At 40.9% G+C, this 20,377-nt stretch overlaps 2 protein-coding genes across 4 annotated transcripts in view; both read left to right on the plus strand.

The window, feature by feature from the left end:
* LOC134163106 (uncharacterized) overlaps positions 1 to 3,454 on the plus strand; it is a 24,020-nt gene extending 20,566 nt beyond the window's left edge. The window contains exons 14-15 of the mRNA XM_062617658.1: positions 1,176 to 1,343; positions 2,159 to 3,454. Of these exons, the coding sequence (XP_062473642.1) occupies positions 1,176 to 1,343; positions 2,159 to 2,563 (573 nt within the window). The 3' untranslated portion in view covers positions 2,564 to 3,454. The remainder of the gene's footprint in view (positions 1 to 1,175; positions 1,344 to 2,158) is intronic.
* LOC134163159 (leukocyte elastase inhibitor-like) lies at positions 1,206 to 13,252 on the plus strand. Of its 3 annotated transcripts, none has more exons than XM_062617756.1 (7): positions 1,206 to 1,343; positions 5,955 to 6,130; positions 8,060 to 8,197; positions 9,047 to 9,164; positions 9,804 to 9,946; positions 10,803 to 10,970; positions 11,710 to 13,252. In XM_062617756.1, the coding sequence occupies exons 2-7, from the start codon at positions 5,963 to 5,965 to the stop codon at positions 12,109 to 12,111; spliced, it is 1,137 nt and encodes a 378-aa protein (XP_062473740.1). In that variant the 5' UTR covers positions 1,206 to 1,343; positions 5,955 to 5,962; the 3' UTR covers positions 12,112 to 13,252. The 3 variants fall into 3 exon arrangements, with proteins under 3 accessions (XP_062473740.1, XP_062473739.1, XP_062473741.1); XM_062617755.1 differs by lacking the exon at positions 1,206 to 1,343 and adding an exon at positions 4,339 to 4,541; XM_062617757.1 differs by lacking the exons at positions 1,206 to 1,343; positions 5,955 to 6,130; positions 9,047 to 9,164 and having other exon boundaries at positions 8,072 to 8,197.
* Positions 13,253 to 20,377: the final 7,125 nt, after the last annotated feature.

Genomic DNA, 20,377 nt, shown 5'->3' on the forward strand with positions numbered 1-20,377 from the left:
ACATTAACATCCCAAGAGCCTTTCCAGCATCCTGTGACATTACTTCTCTGATGCTTGCACCTCTTGAAACAAAATGATTTTCATGTGCTGTGTGGCCTTTTCTTTGCCTATTCATAGAATCATTGAATCATAGAATAGTTAGGATTGGAAAGGACCTTAAGATCATCTAGTTCCAACCCCCCTGCCATGGGCATGGACACCTCACACTAAACCATATCACCGAAGGCTCTGTCCAGCCTGGCCTTGAGCACTGCCAGGAATGGAGCATTCACAACTTCCTTGGGCAACCCATTCCAGTGCCTCACCACCCTCATAATAACTTCTTCCTTGTATCTAATCTAAAGTTCTCCTGTTTAAGTTTGAACCCGTTGCCCCTTGTCCTATCAGTACAGTTCCTAATGAAGAGTCCCTCTCCAGCATTCTTACAGGCCCCCTTCAGATACTAGAAGGCTGCTATCTTTTTCTTGTGTCGCTGCTGCAAGATAATTTCTGCCATATTCTCTGTGGGTATTGTTTCAATGGCCTTTATTTTAAAAACAAAAAAACTACTTACATGGTTATCTCATGAAGGTAAAGGAGAAAGTAATGAAGCTCTTAACTGAAAAGATATTAAATAATTATGTGAATTACAGTAGCTGATGTACCATGTGAAAACGGAAGGAGATACCAGAGAATGAAATTTAGGAGAAAAATCTTACACCTTCTTACTATCCATGTGACTTAAGAATTCAAAATAATGTTCTCCCTTTCTCAGTATTTTTAATAAAATTTTAAAGTATTTTAATTTCTCTTTGTTTACAGCACTTGGAGCCACATAGACTAAAAATGAAAATACCTACATTGAAACAGCTCTGCATTCATTTAAAGCAGGGAACATGGGTTCTGCTTCTTACCAGCTCTGTTTAGTGCTTGTCACTAGTTGTTAAGAGGACAAACATGTCTTTGCCTTTTTTTCCTTAAAGGAAACTTGACAGAAATTTCCACATTAGTAACTAAAAATTAAGTCTTAGGGATCCTTACTTCTTCACAAAAGGCAGTGGTGAGGCTGAGCTCTGTGTTGTGTTTAGTTCTCTTTAGTCAAATTATTAAAAGCCCTGAGTAACTGGATGCCTGCTTTGTATTTTGAGACCAGCATACTCACTCAGTACTACCTGATAACATCTCTTTACTTTTAGGAAGAGACCAGACCTGTGCAGATGATGTGCAGGAAGGATAAGTTTAACATGGCCTATATTTGGGACTTGCAGACCAAAATCCTTGAGCTCCCTTATGTTGGTAATGAACTCAGCATGATTATCCTGCTCCCTGATGCAATTCAGGATGGGTCCACTGGCTTGGAAAGTGTAAGTTGTTGAGATAAATGCAAGTCTGTGTCCTTCTGGGGAAGAAAGTTTGATATTGCATATAGAACTGTAGTTCAGTTCCAGAGTTTTATGTCACTGGTGTTTAGCACCAGCTGAAGACCTGACCCTCCTCAGCACCAGGTGTTAGCTGTGGTTATGGTGAGGGCGTGGTGTGCTGAGGAGCATATGTGGTGAGAGGGGTGTTGGGGAAGCTCTTAGGAAGTCCTATAGCTTGTCCCATAGATTTTCTGTTCTGAACAGCTGGCAGGTTGTCCCTGCCCACTTCCAGAGAAGCTCACAGGAAAATGTAGGATCTCTTCTGTTGTGGAGATATGACTCAATTTTTTTGGCTATTGCATGCCCTGGACAAGAATTTATTTATAAGGTTTTCTAACACTGACTGCAGGGGGCATTGTGAGCAGACTTTTTCATCAGCCTGTCAAACCAAGGGAGGATGTTCTGGTTAAGAAATAGAGGAACTGGGTTTGGTTTCTTTGAGAACTTGTCATTAGTTCTTCTCTGCCTTTGATTCCCATATGCAAAATGTAAAAAGCCCCCAATCTAACATGTTTTATAAAAGTAAACTTTACATAGAAGGGACTGATCCTTACTGTATCTACCAAAAAGCATGTGGGATTGATCTTGGCTCAAGCTGTAGTTCTCTAATGAGAAGCAGAACTTGCATTTCTGGCTTGAGATGCTCTAAACCCTGGAAGAAAGATGCATGTTATGCACTGTATAAACAAACACAGTAATTACTACTTATGGCTGAATAAAACTGTTTTTAATTATGTAAATATTTGGGTTTTCTTTAGCTGGAAAGAGAACTCACATATGAGAAGGTGACAGATTGGCTCAATCCACAAGCAATGGAATGCACAGAGGTGAAAGTGTCTTTACCCAGATTTAAACTGGAAGAAAATTATGATCTGAAACCCCTCCTGAGCAGCATGGGAATGCCTGATGCGTTTGATTTAGGGAAGGCAGACTTCTCAGGGATTTCATCTGGCAATGAGCTGGTGCTTTCAGAAGTCATTCACAAGTCCTTTGTGGAAGTCAATGAAGAAGGCACTGAAGCAGCAGCTGCCACAGCAGGAGTGATGATGATGCGCTGTGCGATGATTGTTGAAGACTTCATTGCAGATCATCCCTTCCTTTTCTTCATCCGGCACAACAAAACTTCCACCATTTTGTTCTGTGGGAGATTTTGTTCTCCCTAGAAAGAAGATGTCTTGGCTGCCATTACACAGTAACTTTCTGTTTCTTTGGAATAGGGCTACTCTTTTTGCACTAATTGCCTCTTTCAGCTGTGCCTGAGTCCAGTTCTGTGGTCTTCATCTCAGGCTTGATAGTATAAGGGAGCTACTTAGACACATGGAGTCAATGCCATCTAAATCAACTCTTAGCTGGTGCACCTCAGCGCAGAGATGTCTTCACTTCTTGCTGACACAAGAAACATCCCACTGGCTCAGCCAGTGCTTCCTCTCTCCTTGCAGATCCCATTTCGGCTTTACTTTCTGTGGCTACCTGGTAGAGTTGGGCATTGACTTCCCACTGGAAAAGAAGGTGTTAATTTGGTTCTGACAAGGCTGGAGCATGTCTTCAGCTCCCCTCCCCCTTTTTCCTCCCATCCCCTGTCTTTTCTTTTTCTTCCAAACTCATCCACTTAATCTCTTGATACATTCCCTAGAGATGAAAGGAGCCTTTAGCAGTCTGTTCCAAGTGTTGCTAAGCAACCTGATGAAATAGGGGTTTTGGATAATAACTGGACAAGCACTTAGGCAAGAATGGGAATAAAAATATGGCTTTGTACCAGGTGTCCTTGTAGGGTAATCATGGAGTGAGAAGTGTTTTATCAGCAGAGGACACCCGAGTTTATTACCTATCAGCTGGTTCTAGTCCTTTAAAGAATGTAATGAAAAAGCATATGGTGCCTATGCAATATTTGAATAACAAAGACTTTCTGCTGTGATAGATCTTTCCTGTTCATTGTTTCTTAAACATTTTAATGCAACTGCATAATACCAAAGATATAGCTGAAATAGCTTTCCTAATAGTTTTGTTTTGCTGTTTCTATTCCTAAAATAATAAAAGAACTTGAAGTGGTGTGAGTCTTTAACCATAAATTATGCCTTTATTTCTTAAATCTGTAGTATGAAAAATCCCAATTACCTCTTGATACAGTACAACCAGCTTCTGGGTACTTGCTGGGTTTGACAATGAATTCCAAACATTCTCCAAGTACTGCAGTCCTGCGGCGCTTATTTAGGTTGCCACGGCATTTGGTGTTGGCATTGTGAAGATTTTTAACAAAGAGCTGTTTTTGTGCAGGACTGCACTGTTACCTTTTTGTGCACAATTCCAAAGCATTTGACTGTCATCCAGATAGTGCTGGATTGCACTGCTTATTTCAGTACACTGTAACTTGGCTGTCTGGGGTGAGGGAAATGAAAGTGCTATGTGATTTGAGGGGTGGGATATATCAGAGCTTTAATACAGGGCTAGTGCTTTGCTCCCAAAGCCAGTGGGGTGGGTTCCTGGTGACTTGGTGGAGAAAACAATCGAGTTGAGCCCAAGAGGCCCTTCCATGCTGTTATGTTCCTTGCATTAAAAGAGAGAAGTCTGACAGCAGGGCAGTGTGGAGGGAGGACCCCTGGATGAGGTGTTCTCTAGGCAAAGGGTGTGACTGATTTGATTTGGAAACAGCAGTTAGTGGAATTAAAGAGTGGAATTAAGTAATAGTATTGACTTACCCATTTCTAGTAACTACTGAAGGGTAGTAACTACTACCATTTCTAGTAGCTACTGTCAAGAAGGGTATGTCGGTGAGAACTGGTGCACAGAGCTTAGTGTACGAGGCAATTTCTGATTAAGCCGTTTTGTACCAAGTAATTTAAGGATTCGCAACAGCCCTGCAGTTCATTCACCAGAAAGCTTTTATTAGTATTATTACCAGGCAATACTAAGACTCCCAGACACATACCCTGGGTGGGCTTTCTGCACTTGTCCCGTGGGACAGAACCCTCTGATCATGCACTGACGGAGGAGGGAGAGTCGGTTTTCAACCCGGCTCTTTCCCTCCTGGGTGAGGACACCCAGCTCTGTTCCGGGGCCGCGCTCCCGCGGCCTCTCTCCTGCCTTCGTCGCGCCCCGCCGGTCCCCACGCTTCCTTCCGCGCCGGTCCGCGCAGTCAGGCGGGTGGTCTCGGGCTGTGCTGGGGTTCTCCGGGGCGAGAGGGGGTCAAGGCAGGCTTCGCCTCAGCCCCCCCCTCCAGGTGCATTGACGTGAATGGGGCGATATCGGGACGCCCCGTGTCTCCCTTCCGCGGCGGCGGGGTCTGCGTGGGACGGCGTGCACTTCTCGGGCAGCCTGGGGCGGGCGGGGGCCGTAAACCGGGTGGCTTCAGTGAAAGCAGCCACACGGCGCGGCGGTGTCAGGAAGTGGAACTAAAAGTATGCGTGCTTTCCGAGTTTGTGTTTGGATTTTTTTGTTTTGTATGGGGCTGTTTATCATACAGCTAGGTAAAAGAACGTTGCAAAGATGCAGGGCATTTGTCCGTCTGGTGGTGGAAGCAGATAGTGTTATTTTGCAGTTCCCGTAGAAAGACTCTGCAGACTCCTCCGTGTAGCTGGACAGTATCAGTGACAATATCGTTGGGCAGCTGCCCTGGCTGCTGCGGCATGTGCACAAATGGAACTCTTTGAGGAAACAAGCTAGAAACTGCCAAATGCAAAAGTCCTGCTCCAAGCAAGCGGAGAGAAGCAGGAAGGTTTTCCAACCTCAAGCAGTGCTGCCGCGAGCCTGTGTGTAGGTTTTTGCTCCTGACCCAGCCCTCGCACCATCCATCCTGCTCCAAGGGCATCCTAAGGAGCATCTCACCAAAATTAACCCCTGCTTTGGCTGAGCAGTGTGAGGCCTGAAGCTCTGTTCTGTGCTTCACTTCTGCCTTTGATAGCCGGTATGTCACCTTCAGCTCACAACACCCCGGGGCTCTGCCTGTGTGTCAGGGACTGCCCAGCCCTACTGGGGCTCAGGTTTGTACCTGGCTGAGGCACGCAGGTAGTTCACTTGTTCTGGGCAGAGCAGGCTGGTGGAGATAGCAGCGCTTTACACTGCTAAAGGTAAGTCTGTGCCTAAGCCTTTGGCAGCATTGACACCTTTTTGTGGCATGAAGAGGGTCAGCTTGCTGCAAAGTGTCCCTGGGCAGTTACTGTGAATGTCCTCTCTGCAGGATTTGGGTAGAAGAGTGAGGTGAAAACAGCATGAGTGAACTCTCCGGGGTATGCTGAGTCTGTGAGGCTGAAGGACTTCAACTTGCAATCCTGCCAGCACACATACTTGTAGTTTCAATTTAGAAGGCAAGGAATCTTTTTAAATAATGTCTTTAAAGTTAGCATGATAGGGAAGGTTGAGATATGTGATACATGTGGGAAAAAAATACATATAATGGTTGTTTTTGAAGAAGAAGATGCATTGACAGTGAAATTCTTGCTGGTTTTGTACCCAGCTGCAACCAGATTAATCCAGCCTTTACTCTGTGAGTCACACAAGGTTAGGTTAGGTTTTTGACGAGTGTTTCCCAGCGTCCCCACTGATGGTTTTTTTTTTCAGCTGTAACCATGGAGACTCTGTGTAATGCCAACAGCAGATTTGCACTTGATCTACTCAGAAGGTTTAATGACACCAACCCAACAGGCAACGTTTTCTTCTCTCCCCTCAGTGTCTCTGCTGCTCTGGCCATGGTCCTTTTAGGGTCCAAAGTTAATACAGAGGCACAGATGCTGAAGGTTAGTAAGAAATAAATAATTCTCTTTGGCTTTATATTTTATTTCCATTAAAGATTGTTGTGGTTTAGCAGAAAGAAGATGAAATGTTTGTGGTGTTTTTACATGCTCAGGACAAGGTTTCTGTCATGCTCACTGAGTCTTCCTCGGGCTCTTTTCTGCAGTTGCCTTCTTCCTGCCCTGCTCCAGAGCCTGCTTTCCATGTTTTCTATGACTCTTGTTTCTCATTTAATTTCACTTCTTAAATTAATTCTTGAAGTAGGAAACTACTTCATTAATTAATGTCTCCATTTAAATTGATTGGAGTTTCCAGTTTTCATGAGGCATTTTGACACAGAACTCTTGATTTGTAGTACAAGGTCACCAACAGTATGCTTATTGCTAATAATACAAGTGTGTATTTTGTAAGAAGCACAATAGTAATACATAGTTTTACATGTAGTGTTACAAGTATGATGATACACTGTGATGCTAGTAGTATCTCAGTAAACAGTTAAGCACTCCAGTATTTTGGGTTATCTGAGCCCACATGCTTATTCTCACCACAGCCTTAGGTTAGGTAGTATAGTTTAAAAAATATGATTACAAAAGTGGTGTACATAGGAGTGCACCAGCTTCTCATGGGCGCTCCTGCATGGAAGGGACTTAGTCACTATTATTTCCCCCCAGATTAGGCTAGTGCCTGCTAGCACAAAGAAGGGTGTATGAGGCTTCTCATTGTAGTCACCATCATGTGTTTGCCTATGAATAATTTCACCTTTGTATTCTGGACTTGAGGAGGAACTGTTTAGTACTGTTGAGTTGATGCCTGCTGAATAAGACAATAAAATTATGTTCTCGCTGCTTGTACAAACAGACTTTGAACACATATTTCATGTAATCAAACTGACAGCCCCACCTACAATAAACTTACTGACAGCAGAAGTCATGCAAAAGGAACTTGGGGGAAAAATATATTTCAACATAGATACTTTAGTAATGCATGTTCCTGTACCATAAAGCATTACTTATGAGAACATAGCTAATTAAGGAGGTAGCGATTGGTAACTGTCAAGGGCTGTACTCAAGCATATAGGAATTTCTTTCCATGATCATAATCCCATTTTGACTCCATGATGTTTTTGCTTAGTTATTCATTTGTACAACACAGCTTGCATAAGGGTGGACAGCAAGGCCTGACTGAAAACCCAGTGAGATAAAAGAAGAGTTTTCCTTTGAGTCCAGTGGCTGTATCACAGTAGTTGTCCCTACTGAGAAATAGGTGGTGTAAGTTTGAATATGAACATCCCTGCTTTGGGGTAGCCTTCCCTGTCAGTGAGGTCTGGCAGCTTCTTCTGTCATATCTGTGAGCCCTGGCCAGCCAGCTTGCCTCTGGGAAAGGAGGTACTGGTGAAAAGAAACTGCAGTAGTGAATTTGATTTTTAAGATGATACAGTTTCATAGATTTATATTTTCATAAAACCATAAAAGAAAATTGTTCTAAGTTTTCTTGAGACCTCACCTGCGCTGGTTTTGACTGTACGTTCTGTAAAACAAAACCTAAGGTTCCATTGGGCCAAAGGGTGAAGCCAGAAAACTGAAGTGCCTCTATTGGCATCATCTCTCTTCAGTTCTGCACTTGAGAATGAGTCATTGTGCCCCATGGTCCATGGAGGGGAGGCATGCAGATATTAACATGGATGGGACTGGGGATTATGATCAACAGCTTCAGCTGTCACTGTGTATAAACCAGGAGCTTAATACAAGTGGCTGATGAGCAAGTAGCACCAAGAAACTGTTTCATTAATTTTTTCAAGGTTTACAGAATTCTCTAAGCACCTTTTAGCCTTTTGCCTTTCTTCAACCTACCTGTCTTCTGGATCAGATACAAATATACTGTATTGTTCTTTTAAGACAGTATTAGCAGCAGCTCGTTCACTTATTTTATTTCAGACACTTCATTTTGACAAAGTTGAAGATATTCACTCAAGATTTCAGACTCTGACTATGGATATAAACAGAAGCAATGCTCCCTATCTCCTACGGCTTGCCAGTCGGCTTTTTGGAGAGAAGTCCTACACCTTTTTGCCGGTATGTTGGTGCAGATCGTGATGGCATGGTGGAACCTGGTGGGAAAATGCAGCTATTTGAGTGTTTATTCAGTACAAATATTTCTAGGCATATTTCTAAATGTTACTGGGCAGTCAACAAGTGTGTTACATACATGCATATGCATTTCCATGTCTGTAGGTGTCTGTGCATCTCACTTAAAGGATGTTAGACAGCAAACCCCTTTTATTGCTTGTTTGGTTCAGCTGCTCTTGGGCTCAAGAGAAATGCCACTTGTCTAGGTTCTTAGTTTACAGTAACTATCACAACATCCTACTCTTGCAACCAGCTTTTTAGAATGCAACCAGCTCTTGTGTCTGTTGCAGTCAACTTTTTAGGATGCAACCAGGCCTGTGTCTGTTGCAATCATTTTTTTAGGATTTTCATTGGTCTAGTATAACATTACTTAAATGTTTTTAAAACACTACATTTATCATAGAATAGAATCCTAGAATGCCCAACATGCCTCCACCAGTGAATTATACCTTTATGTGCACCCAGGTTGCTATTTTTATCCCTCTTTAGCTCTTTCAGAATGTCTTTTTTTTTATCATAGCTGTGCTTGAGCCCGTTTCAGGAGAATGACAGGTAAATGTTGCAACACCTGCAGTAAGCACCCCATCAGCTGTATATGTGGCAAATGTACTATGAGGCTTACTCTGAGAGGGGAATAAAACCAACCCAACCTCAGACCCACCCCAGGCAGTACACTGTTAGAGCCCCACCTCAGAGCAGGTGATAAACTGTTTGACATGCACCTTATCTACAGCATAAAGAGATGTTTTCTTATCTGCATGCAGTGAAAGCTATTCTTATGGTTCCAAAATCTAGGTTTTCCTGACTAATATTCAGAAATTCTATGGAGCTGATTTGGCTACAGTTGATTTTCTTCAGGCTAGTGATGAAACCAGGAAAGAAATTAACCAGTGGGTAGAAGAGAAAACTGAAGGTAAACTACTTTAGTTAATAAAGTAACCAGCAGTGTTTCATACCTTTGGAGTAGGAGTAGGCTTTATTCTCTGCAACCTTGAGAACAGTTTAATTTTGCCCTGGGATATTCACTTGTATTAACAGAACCGAATTATATCTAAACAAGACTTTTAAACAGTTCCATAAGTCCTGATACTTTTCCATCGCTTATGTTGAGGCCAGTGAGTGCAGAAGAGATGCCTAAACATAGATTTATATCACTGAATTGGAGACTCTGTTTTAGACAGTCATGGTACATACTGTATATGTTGTATATATGTATTTCTAAATCCTGTAATCCTAACTGTGGGTTAGGATTGGGTTATCTAGTTTTTGTATGATGAGTCATATGTGACAGTTCAAGCTAAAAATATTACATATTCATCTAATTACTGTATAACAAAAGTGACAGTGTTTACTATTAAAAAGTATGTGAAAAGGTAAAGAGACAGGTACCGAAGCACACCTTATTACAGGAATGAACTAGAGCTTTATGTTTGTAGTATTTTCAAGGTATCAGTTTCTTCATGTATGTTTTACATGGCTTCATGTATGTTTTATGTGCCATCACCTTGTCACAAGATTTTGTTGTGACACTTTTTTTCTGCCCCCTCTGAAGGTAAAATTCTTCATCTGCTGTCTGAAGGCTCTGTTGACAACACGACCAGGCTCGTACTGGTGAATGCTATTTATTTCAAAGGGAACTGGGCAGAGAAATTTAAAGAAGCTGACACCACTGACATGCCGTTTCGGTTAAATAAGGTAATACAGATCTGTCTTGGTAGTATGTATGTAACAAAAAGGTCAAATCATTCAGGTGCTAAAGTGAAGCTTTGCTTACAGGTAAAATAATAAAAAAAATCATAGAATCATAGAATGGTTTGGGTTGGAAGGGACCTTAAAGATCATCCAGTTCCAACCCCCTGCCACGGGCAGGGACACCTTCCATCAGACCAGATTGCTCAAAGCCCCATCAAACCCGGCTTTGAACACTGCTAGGGAATGTAAATAGAAAGTCTATGATGAATGTTTTCAGTTCACCCCAAAGAGTTTTTTATGGATTTTAGTATTTTTCTGTATTCAGGAAGCTATTTGTTACCTCACTTACCAGAACAGTATTTGAGACAGTTCTCACATATAGATTAGGAGGACCCTACCTGTGACTAACAGAGTTTCAGGTGCCGTGAACTGTGCCTGTTTGTGATGTTAGGTAAGCAGTATTAAAATGATAGCTCATTTTGGTTAAGCCCCATTTTCTTGTTCTGTATTCTGCTTATGTTAACAGCTTTACGAGATACTATATACAGTCATCTGCTTTATTCTGAACAAAGTTGATACTTGTTCACTTTTAATGTCCTTTTTGGGTCCAGAGTAATATAAATGTACAGCAACTCAAAGAAATAGTTTCTTTGAGGACTGTGCTACAGAAGCCAAAGGAGAACTAAATTTAATAAAAACTCATGTCTGGAGAAGAAATTGTTATTAATTGGGCAGTCAGGAGTCCGACAAAGTTTTATAGTCAGCTGATGTAATGCAGAAAAGTTTTGCAAGAATACAGTTTTTAAATCGCTTGTTTCCTATTCTTAGCAGTTACTTTTGATAACTTTTGTCTATCCAGAATGAAAGAAAGACAGTGAAAATGATGTATCAGAAAAATAAATTTCATTTTGGGTACATCCCTGAAGAGAAGATCCGTGTTTTAGAGCTGCTTTATGATGGAGAAGAACTCAGTATGATCATCCTGTTACCTGATGACATTGAAGATAACTCCACTGGTCTGCAGAAGGTGGGCCATCTAAGCTAATACAGTTATTTAACAGATAATTTCAGCCATTCAAAACTAAAGCCATAATGAACCCATGTTCTCAGAGCCCCGTATCTAGAGACAATGCTCTGCTAACACTGCAATAAAGAATATGTGCGGGTGCTGCATCAGGAAGAGAAATTGCGTGCTGGTTTTGTAGCTTCTGTTTGTGTCCTTTGGCTTGCTGAACTGAACCATGAGGGAGACTGCAAAACCAAAGTTAACTATAAGAATTAACTTGCCTTGCATATTTTTTATTTTTAATGACAGAACTTTTCTTTCATTACCTTTGAAAGTCCTTGTTTTCTTAGCCTTGATGTAATGAGACTGTTTTCCATTAAATGACCAGAAACTCATCAGCTGCTTTGAGCTCTCTGATGATTAGTTTAGTTACTTGTTGTTAATTGTGTAATTCCATTTAGTTAGCTTAAACAGTAAGAATTACTGGGTTTAGTTGCTATCAGTGCATGTTTCTCCTTTCTGTACATTGCAGCAAGAAGAAAATGTCTGCATTACTTTGTAAAGTAAAAACTGCACTGCCTCCGTTTAATTTTAATAGCATTTGTAAGATCTACATGGAGCCATCAAAGATACAGCTACTGTCATTTTTGTATAGCTGCTTTATACTTATTTAGTGCCCTATAAAGCCTTGTAAATGTTACTGAAAATGAAACGTTTCTACACAGGTGATATGTAATGATCTCTGTCTTTTTAATTCTAGCTGGAAAAGCAGCTTACCTTAGAGAAGCTTCAGGAATGGACATGTCCAGAGCATCTGTATTCCACTGATGTTCGTGTGCATTTGCCAAAGTTTAGGCTAGAAGAAAGCTATGACCTTAAATTAGATTTAGCTGCTATGGGCTTGGTGGATGTATTTGACAGTGGTAAGGCTGACTTGTCGGGAATGTCAGGGGTACGTGACCTCTTTCTCTCTAAAATAGTCCACAAAGCTTTTGTGGAAGTGAATGAGGAAGGCACGGAAGCTGCAGCTGCTACTGCTGGCATTGCTATGCTCTGCATGCCTATTGAAGAAGATTTCAATGCGGACCATCCTTTCCTTTTCTTTATTCGCCACAACCCCACACAAAGCATACTTTTCTTCGGCAGATACACTTCTCCATAAAAGAGAACTTGGCATTTGCAGATCAGTTCCTGCTGTAGTCAGTGAAAGCTTAGCTCCCAAATGAGTTGGCTTTTGATGTAGAAAGTTAATGCTCCTGTCTTGAGTTCCTAGTAACTTCGACTGAGATTCTGCCTTTCCCATAAAAACAGTCCCAAAGGAACTGAGGAGTTGTTTATTTTTCTTAAAGACATCATCTTTAATAATGAGGAAAATCTTAACTGTAGGCAGAAGAAATCTTTTGAAATTGGACTAGAAATACTCTTGGAAGAAACTTGTGTCTTTTAAAGCACAGGATTACCCTCTATGCATCCTTCCATGGGTTTATCTGTGTTGACAGCCCCCTATTGTAATAACAATAATTCAGTCATTCCTTATGCACGTATATTAGGATGTTTGTGCAAAGCTACTCCTCCCCTAAAGTCTTGCTTTTCAAAAGCACTTTAATAAAATACTTCTAGGCACCAGAAGGCATGTTCCTGAACAGCTGAGTTTACCCAGTTCTGTCATGAAATAGGTCAGATAACATTTGTTTAGAGACATCTATTAATAGAGAAAGGATTAAGCTATTTAAACAAAAGTAACCCTTTCTAGTCATTACCCAGCAATACAGCTTTTGAACGAGGAGGAGAAGTTAATAATAACTTTAGGTGACATTTTTAAAGAGGACCTTAAAAATTTATAGTCTGGTGCCATTTTAGTTATTGAAAATGTGAAAATGTCTCAGGGCTTGGAGGTTTTAGGTGCTTGAAGCTAATGGGTGTCTTTCTTTTGTGCAAGTTCAAAAGCTTTCAATATGACATTTATTTCTGGCCAGAACCTATGTGATCCTCAAAAAATACTTCAGCTTCCCAGGGGATGAATGTCTATAATCTGCAGTAAAGGTCTAATGTGTCTCTGTATGTACAAGGATTCAACATTTAGTTCGCTGACTTCCACTACCTCTCTACATACAAACCTTCTGTACTGTTCAACAGCCTTGTCCCATGTTTATTTCTGGAGGGTATTTGCTTATATAATGTATATCTTGGGTACTGTAATGTTTACTTGTAAGTCATAGGTCTCAGTGGGGCACAATAATTTCTGTAATTGCAAACTGTATATTAATTTTGTCTTTAAGGAACAAATAAAAGTCTTCTTCTTACACTTAGGTTCAAAATGTAAGCTTCTGCATATCATTTAGCATTTCAGGGTACAAAATTAACTGTCCCCTGAAAGCTAAAGAAGACCACTGGTGCAGCAGTAAGATCATCTGTAGAAGTCCCTCAACTGTTCAGAGTAAGTGAAAATGCTGAACAACAAATTACTTGGTAGAAGAGATGATTGCGTGAACCATCAGCTTCCTCTGTAAGTAAGTGTAATGACCACAGCTGCTAGCACCTACAGGGAACAGGAAGAGAGCAATGGTTTATGAAATGACACAGGCACTTGGTCTGTACATTAGTAAACATGTTCCCAAGTGTTGGCAATACCTCAGTTGCAAAGATCCTGGTGAAGATGTAAAGGAGAGTGTGTACTGCAGAGTGCAGATGTGAATGTAACTGTTTTTGTGTTGAATGCTGTGAAAACCCAGTGCTTTGCAAATAAGTCAGAAAAAGATTAGCACAAAACCCATGTGAAAATGTGGAATGCTTTGACATTTGCATTAGTATGGGGTTTCTGGGCATTTGTCTTCAGCCTTTTAGCACATAAGGCTTCTGCTGCCATAGACGTTTTTTTTTACTTATGGCTCAAACGCTCTATTGTAATTACATCCTTATCTTTATGTGCTTAAACTCGATTAATGCATGCAAGACACATGATATCTGAAAGCTTTTAGGGCTGTGATTACCAGGAGATCAGAAGAAAGGTAAAACCTTGTGTAATAGTACAAATCACAGGAGCTTTATATACTCATGTATTTCTTTATTACATTGGTCTCAGTATTCAGTACCTCAACTATTATACTGAGTCAAATTTGTCTTTCTTACAGACAGGATGCACAAAGTAAAATATCAGCAATTAAGACTCTCAGTAAATTCAGCTTCACATTCAGCTGTTAAAAAAAAACAACAACCCAAACAACAAGCCTACTGACAAATATTACTCTCCCATAATTCAAGTCCCACAATAAGACAGCTGTGAATGTTTTCCTTAATAGTTCTTTCTTTTCCTGCACTTCTGTCAGAACAAGTGACTGACAAAGGCTGACTCCAGCAGGGAAAACTGGAATGTCAAATGTACTCACATTTCTAAAAAATAAAATGCTGCTTCAACTAGCTCATGTGAAGGACTTTACAACAGGCTTTATAACAATCCAAAACTCAGAGCAGTATTTGCTTACTGTGGTGTGATGAGTAAGCCAGACTTTGTACAACTGCTTACATAGACTCTCTACCATAGCCCTTTGATTTCAGTAATTTAAAACAAAAAACCTTGCCATCCACCACCTCTTGGCTGCTTTCTGTCTGGTTCATACAGTTTAACTTGCTCTTTCTAGATAGTAAATACCATAGTGCGGATAAGGAGGACAGATATTGCTCGGGTTTAAGTCACCTTGTCCTAGAGAAAAATTTACATAGATGATTTACATACTCAGGGGATGATTGGTGATACTTTCACTGTTAAATGGTTTTATGTATTTATATATGACCAAAATCCTGGTAAAGTACATAAACCTGATCAAGTGCCCAGGTGTCCTAGAGACAGATATTTGTCTTGATTTTTTTAATATGTTTTCATTAGAAAGGATAAGGCCAGTTTAATTCACTTGAACCTATTGAGAAAAAAAGGTACTGTTGAAATCATAAACAGGCTTTTGAGTTGGTTGGTTGGTTGTTTTTTTTACTGTAGTGAATCTGTCCAGCTCTGTCATGTCACCTTATGGTACATATTCTTACCCATATTTATTCACGGGCATATGCAATTCCTGACAACTTAATAACAATAGAAGTAAAAAAACACAGCCAAATCCTGGAGAGCTCAGCCTGTCTGGAAACACACTGAACATGCACAGTGGCTGCTGGCAATTCAGGTGATGAATTCATCACATCAGCCAGAGAATGCTATACCTTCAGGTTAAATGAAACTCTAAACAACCAGCTTGTACAATCACTTTTATTTTTAAGTCATGTCATGAGAGACAATAGACAGTCATTTTGGCTGAGAACTCTTTCTCAACACGAGAGAAGACACTCACAGAAATAGATGCAACCCAGTGGTTAACAAGAATTTAAACTCTTTGTACATGAGAAAACAGTACAAGAATCTTAGAACAGAAGTCATGATTTCATGTAAATATTTAGTATAAAAGCCTGAACAACTCCATACCAGCCATATCATCCAGTTTTTTATCTGCGAGAGTCAAACTGGCTAAATAATGGAAGCAATATTCATTAGAATTTCAGGCTGTTTCTCACGTGCACTGAATTGCCCAACATGGGCTATGGCATGGCCTTTCTCATGGTCTGCATTATTCCTTGGTGGAATGCCTTGTATAAGAGAAAAAGAGATTACGGTACGGCAGATTTTGGTGGTGCTCTTTACAGTGGAAGCAACTGTCACGTGATGGGATCCAAATCTCATCCCCAAGTTTGGGTGGCACTACAGTATTTGTTCTTTCTTTAAAGCTCTGCAAGCTGAAGATGAATAAACACACTGGTATTATGACTCTTCAGGAGTGACCATTCTTGCCCTGAAGTGAACTTCAAAAGGTAAGTGCCAGGGACTCAAAAGTTAGAAAACAAAGAAATATACTTCATTATTTATGGAGACTTTATACATCATCCTGAGAAGAAATTGACAGTTTTGCTTTGGGACTGTTCAGAGGGACTGGAAATGGTGCAGGTTGAAATGTCCATTTGTGAGTGCATCTGGTGCCAATGGACTTTTTAATGGGGCATGGAATTCCTCAAGCAGTGGAGGTGACCCTCTTTAGAGGGAGTATGAAAGAGATGAACATCAGTGGGAGAGAGAGAGCAGAAATTAGAAAATAGTACTTTGCTTTGAAAGAGGCCATAAAGCATGATGGGTTTGAAACTTTATCTTCTTGTTGCCAGCATTTTAGTAGGCCATTAGACTGGACTGTCTGATGGAGCTGTCCTGAGGGGCACAATCTCTTTTCATTCAGGACTGAGAAAAAAACGGGGGCCAAGGAATGAAAAAGCGCCTCTGAACATGTTGTCAAGCTGTGCTGCCCTCTGAAGGTGAGCACACACTACTTGGATTTACTTCAGCAGTGGAAAAGATACCTTGACTAATCCTGCTCTGAAACTGGGGCATGAGAGGAGACAACTGATAGTTTCCAAGGAACAGGAGGAGTAGGGGAAGGAGACAAGTACAAGGCAAACTACCCAGCATATGCAGTAAACTTAGTCACAAGGGAAAGTATTAGCCTGCGTCCACTTCATGTAACAGGTGACCTATTGGCTTACCTGCTGGCAATTGCCTGTGGCCTAGGACACATGCAGGCTCCTGTATCCTGTGTGTTAGCCACCCCAGAGCACTTGGTGAGATCCCTTTAACACTTTGTTTCGTCTTGTAACGTGGCAGAAAACCTGCAGAGCCCCAGCCATGCTGCATGACCTTCTGGTGATGGAAGAGACCAGGGCCCACTGGGGAGTTCATTGGCACAGTGAATAAAACCGACTTGGGTTCCTAGCCAGACTATTTCTGCTACTGGAAAATTATTAATGAAGTCTCCATAGTAAGGCCACCAAGTTCTATTTATTATTTTTTTATTTCTTCCTGTGGGAAAAAAAAAAATGGGAAACCATACAAAGAACCATGGGAAACACCGTATACATGGAAAAAGCAATTGTGACCAACGCAAGAGTCGCTTGATGGAACCTCCTTCCCCTCTTGCACATGAAATACACAACAGACAAGTTTATGGAAACCCAGGACTCTGTCTCACCCCATGCTATGCCTACTCAGCTCCCTTCTTGCAGGCTGAGCTCATCTCAGAAGTAGGCACAGGGATCAGCACTCCTGTTCTGCCCTAGTCCTGAGCGAGCTGCTTTGTGGAGACCCGAGCTCGCATCTCAATTCTGTGATTGCGGTGTCATGGTCAGTGCTGATCACAGTCCTGGCTGCTTGGATTATCCTGGACCAGTGTTTCAGAGGCGCCTCCTCACGCTATTGCTCCTCCATGTAATTTCAGCTACATCTCGGCAATCAAGAGTCATCTACCCCTACTTCTACCTCAACCCACGTATTCCTTCACACAGTGCTCAAAAGCTCCCAGGTAAGCACTAGACAAGATCCCTAGCACAAATCTACAGGTTATCAAAACTCTCCCTAACCTGGACTTGTATACGAGTCAAAGCCCATTAACTTTTCAAGGTGACCCTATCATGACCACATCTTGCCTTATTTCTCCATGTGCCTTTCAAAAGACTACCAGGGTAAAAATACTACTCTAATTAATTCCTGCGTTAATTCAGACAACAAGAAAGTTCTAACCAAAGAGCAAAAAGAAGTGAACTATGGGTTAAAAAGAAAAACATGCAAATATACATAAATGAAGCTTATAAGAAATGTACTCAACTTTAGAAAGACACTTTGCTCACAGCTTTCAAAAGCTATCGGTACTACCGGCTTCTGGGCCTCATCACATGCTGCAAAGACATACCAAGCCTACTGTCAGTTTTATAACCCACTGCTTAGACAAGACAGGGCAGCTGTTGACCAAAACGTTTGACAACATGTGTCCAACCCCAGAATAGAATAGTTGTGACATATTTTACAGCTGAATTATCTTGGTAATTGCAACTTCTTGCAATACATAAAAGCTAACATTACCAAGAATAAGAGTCTGAAAAGTCTTGCTAGTAATTCTAAACCCGTCTTCACACTTCACGGCTATTCTTCATCACTAAATCCCCTGCCTAGCATCCTCCATAAACATGCACCCAGAATGTCCTCTAATACCTGACCCAAATAGCAACATTTTATGTCCTCCAGATACCAGCCCAGCAAAGCAAAATAAACCCGTGTTTTTGATGACTGTCTTCAGTGTTTCTTAGTAAATAAATCCTGAGGTAAACTGGTCTTGAAAAAACAATTATAGCCCACTAGTGGTCTATAACTTACCAATGTGGCCTCTCTTCTAGACAATGACTTCTCATGGGCATGCCACAGAATGGAAATGGTAGTATCTAGGCCCTTGCAGATTTGGAAAGCCTTACTTCTAACATGCCACCAAGTCTTTGCTATGTGCAGACCACCACAGAGGATTTTCATCAGGTCCACTTTGAATACTCCAAGCTGCTCTGAAACAGGAGTACTAAACATGCGAATGGGGCAAAACACAAGATTGCTGTTCTGTAAAACTTCTGTGCAACATTTGCTGTAACAGCTGGGACACAATTTGTTGCAACAAGGGAATTTTTATCACGTCTTAGGTAATTAAAGAGCTGTAAACAGAAACTGAAGGGTTTGAGTGAAGATTCCTGTCACCTGAAGGCAAGAAATTACCCTCTGGGGTTTCCCTTGGGTAAAACTTTATAGTGGATTGGATTTAGGCATTAGTAGGTTCTCACAAAGTTAAGAACAGCTGGTGAGGTTATCCCATTCTTTTAACTAACAGAAGAAAATAGGAATGGAAAAATACCTCAGACTTCATTGGCCCAACATTTCTAACTGTCAGTTGCATCAAAGGGAAGCACAACAACCTGTGGTACACCCGTAAGACAAAAAACATGTTTAAATTTACCAATCCATTGATTTGATTTGTTTTTCAAGCTAGGGTCAGCTTACAAATCATGGGCCACTTAAACATTTACATCAATTCTCTGTGTCTTAAGAATTAGAATGAACATTGACTGATAGCACAAGTAATTTTGCTAAGAGATTATGGATTAATGTAACATCTGTTTTCATCTCTATTCCCATCTTTCTACGTATCTTAACAGACAGACACAAACTCGGAGGAATAGTTCCTAGCCTACAAAACCATCCTACTGTGAAGAATAGGGGCACTTATCTGAGGAAGGAGAACATGTAGAAATGTTTAAAGAATCTGACTCAAACCCTCTAACAGTACACAGCCATGCAATTGGTTTAATTTCTGAAACATTTCAGTTACACCATAGTCTTTGGTTTAAGTCCTACATTTTTGTCATGCAGAAGAACTTAATATGATCACTACCAAGCTGGAAGCCTCACAACAGAATGAATCTCTAATACAATTACCCTTTGGTCAAGAGAAGACAGTAATCAGAATGTTTTGCAGGTTGTATATTGAAAACCTTTGATCAAGGTCAAGGTCCAGCAACCTATCTTGAAATACAAGTAAGTCATCAGCTGAATTTCCTGCTGCAGGAAAGTTAAAAGTTGGCTTCTGGACTTGGAACCACATTCTCAGACCACAGACCTCCTGCTCTGTGAAAGTTGCTCTGAATAAGCTCCAGATGTGTGGGCTGTGGCAACCCCTCCGCACAGCACCAAATACCTCCACTGTCACAAAGTACCTGCCTGCAATTTGTGCGTACCAGGTAGCTGGCTGGATCATATCACAGGTATAGCTCCAGGGAGCTGCAAAAACCCCCATATTGCTCCAAAGCAAAGCAGTTTTCTTTTGCCAAAAAATTAAATATTTATTTACAAATTAAATTAGGTAGCTGAAATTTTTAAAAGCTGTTAAATGCAATACTGTAAATGTGAAATGAAGCACCAGTTCAGGAAATGTAACACATGAGAAAAAAACCGAAATGATTCAATACTGTAAAGAAAAAAGTAAACCTGTGATATGTAGTCCTTTTGGAGGAGAGTTAGTAACCTTTTAACACTTCTCAAGGAAGTCAGCACAGCCACCTCCTTCTTTTAGCAGGTATGTGGCATTTTCAGCTGATCAGCAAAAAATCAGATGCTATACATAAAGCACTGTAACTTTTGGCCTCATCGCATTTCATAAACTAAGCAGGATCAGGACAGGAATCCTTGCAGTCCATCAGCTAACCAGTATAAACCCAGTAAAAATGTGTATAAGACACGAAGCAAGCAAATCCTGAGTAGTTACCAAGCAAATCCAACTGTAACTGCACTGCTCTACTGTGTAGGTGGCAATTTTCAGCCAAGACGCATATCCTTATCACTAGTGGCCACTGTGACAAATGCGGACAGTTGCCCCAGTGGCTGTCCAGCATGTCATTAACGAATATCTTCTCCACTAATTATCTGCTGTAATTCTAGCCAAACATAGTCCTATTCTGCTTACCAACTGCTAGTTAGCACAGTCGCAGGCGGTTTTAGCAGTTACTGGCTTTTCAGCACACTGGACCACAGCACA

Source organism: Pezoporus occidentalis, unplaced genomic scaffold (genome assembly GCF_034315485.1).
Source record: "Pezoporus occidentalis ecotype Australia unplaced genomic scaffold, CSIRO_AGI_Poc_V1 ctg2, whole genome shotgun sequence".
Lineage (NCBI taxonomy): Eukaryota > Metazoa > Chordata > Aves > Psittaciformes > Psittacidae > Pezoporus > Pezoporus occidentalis.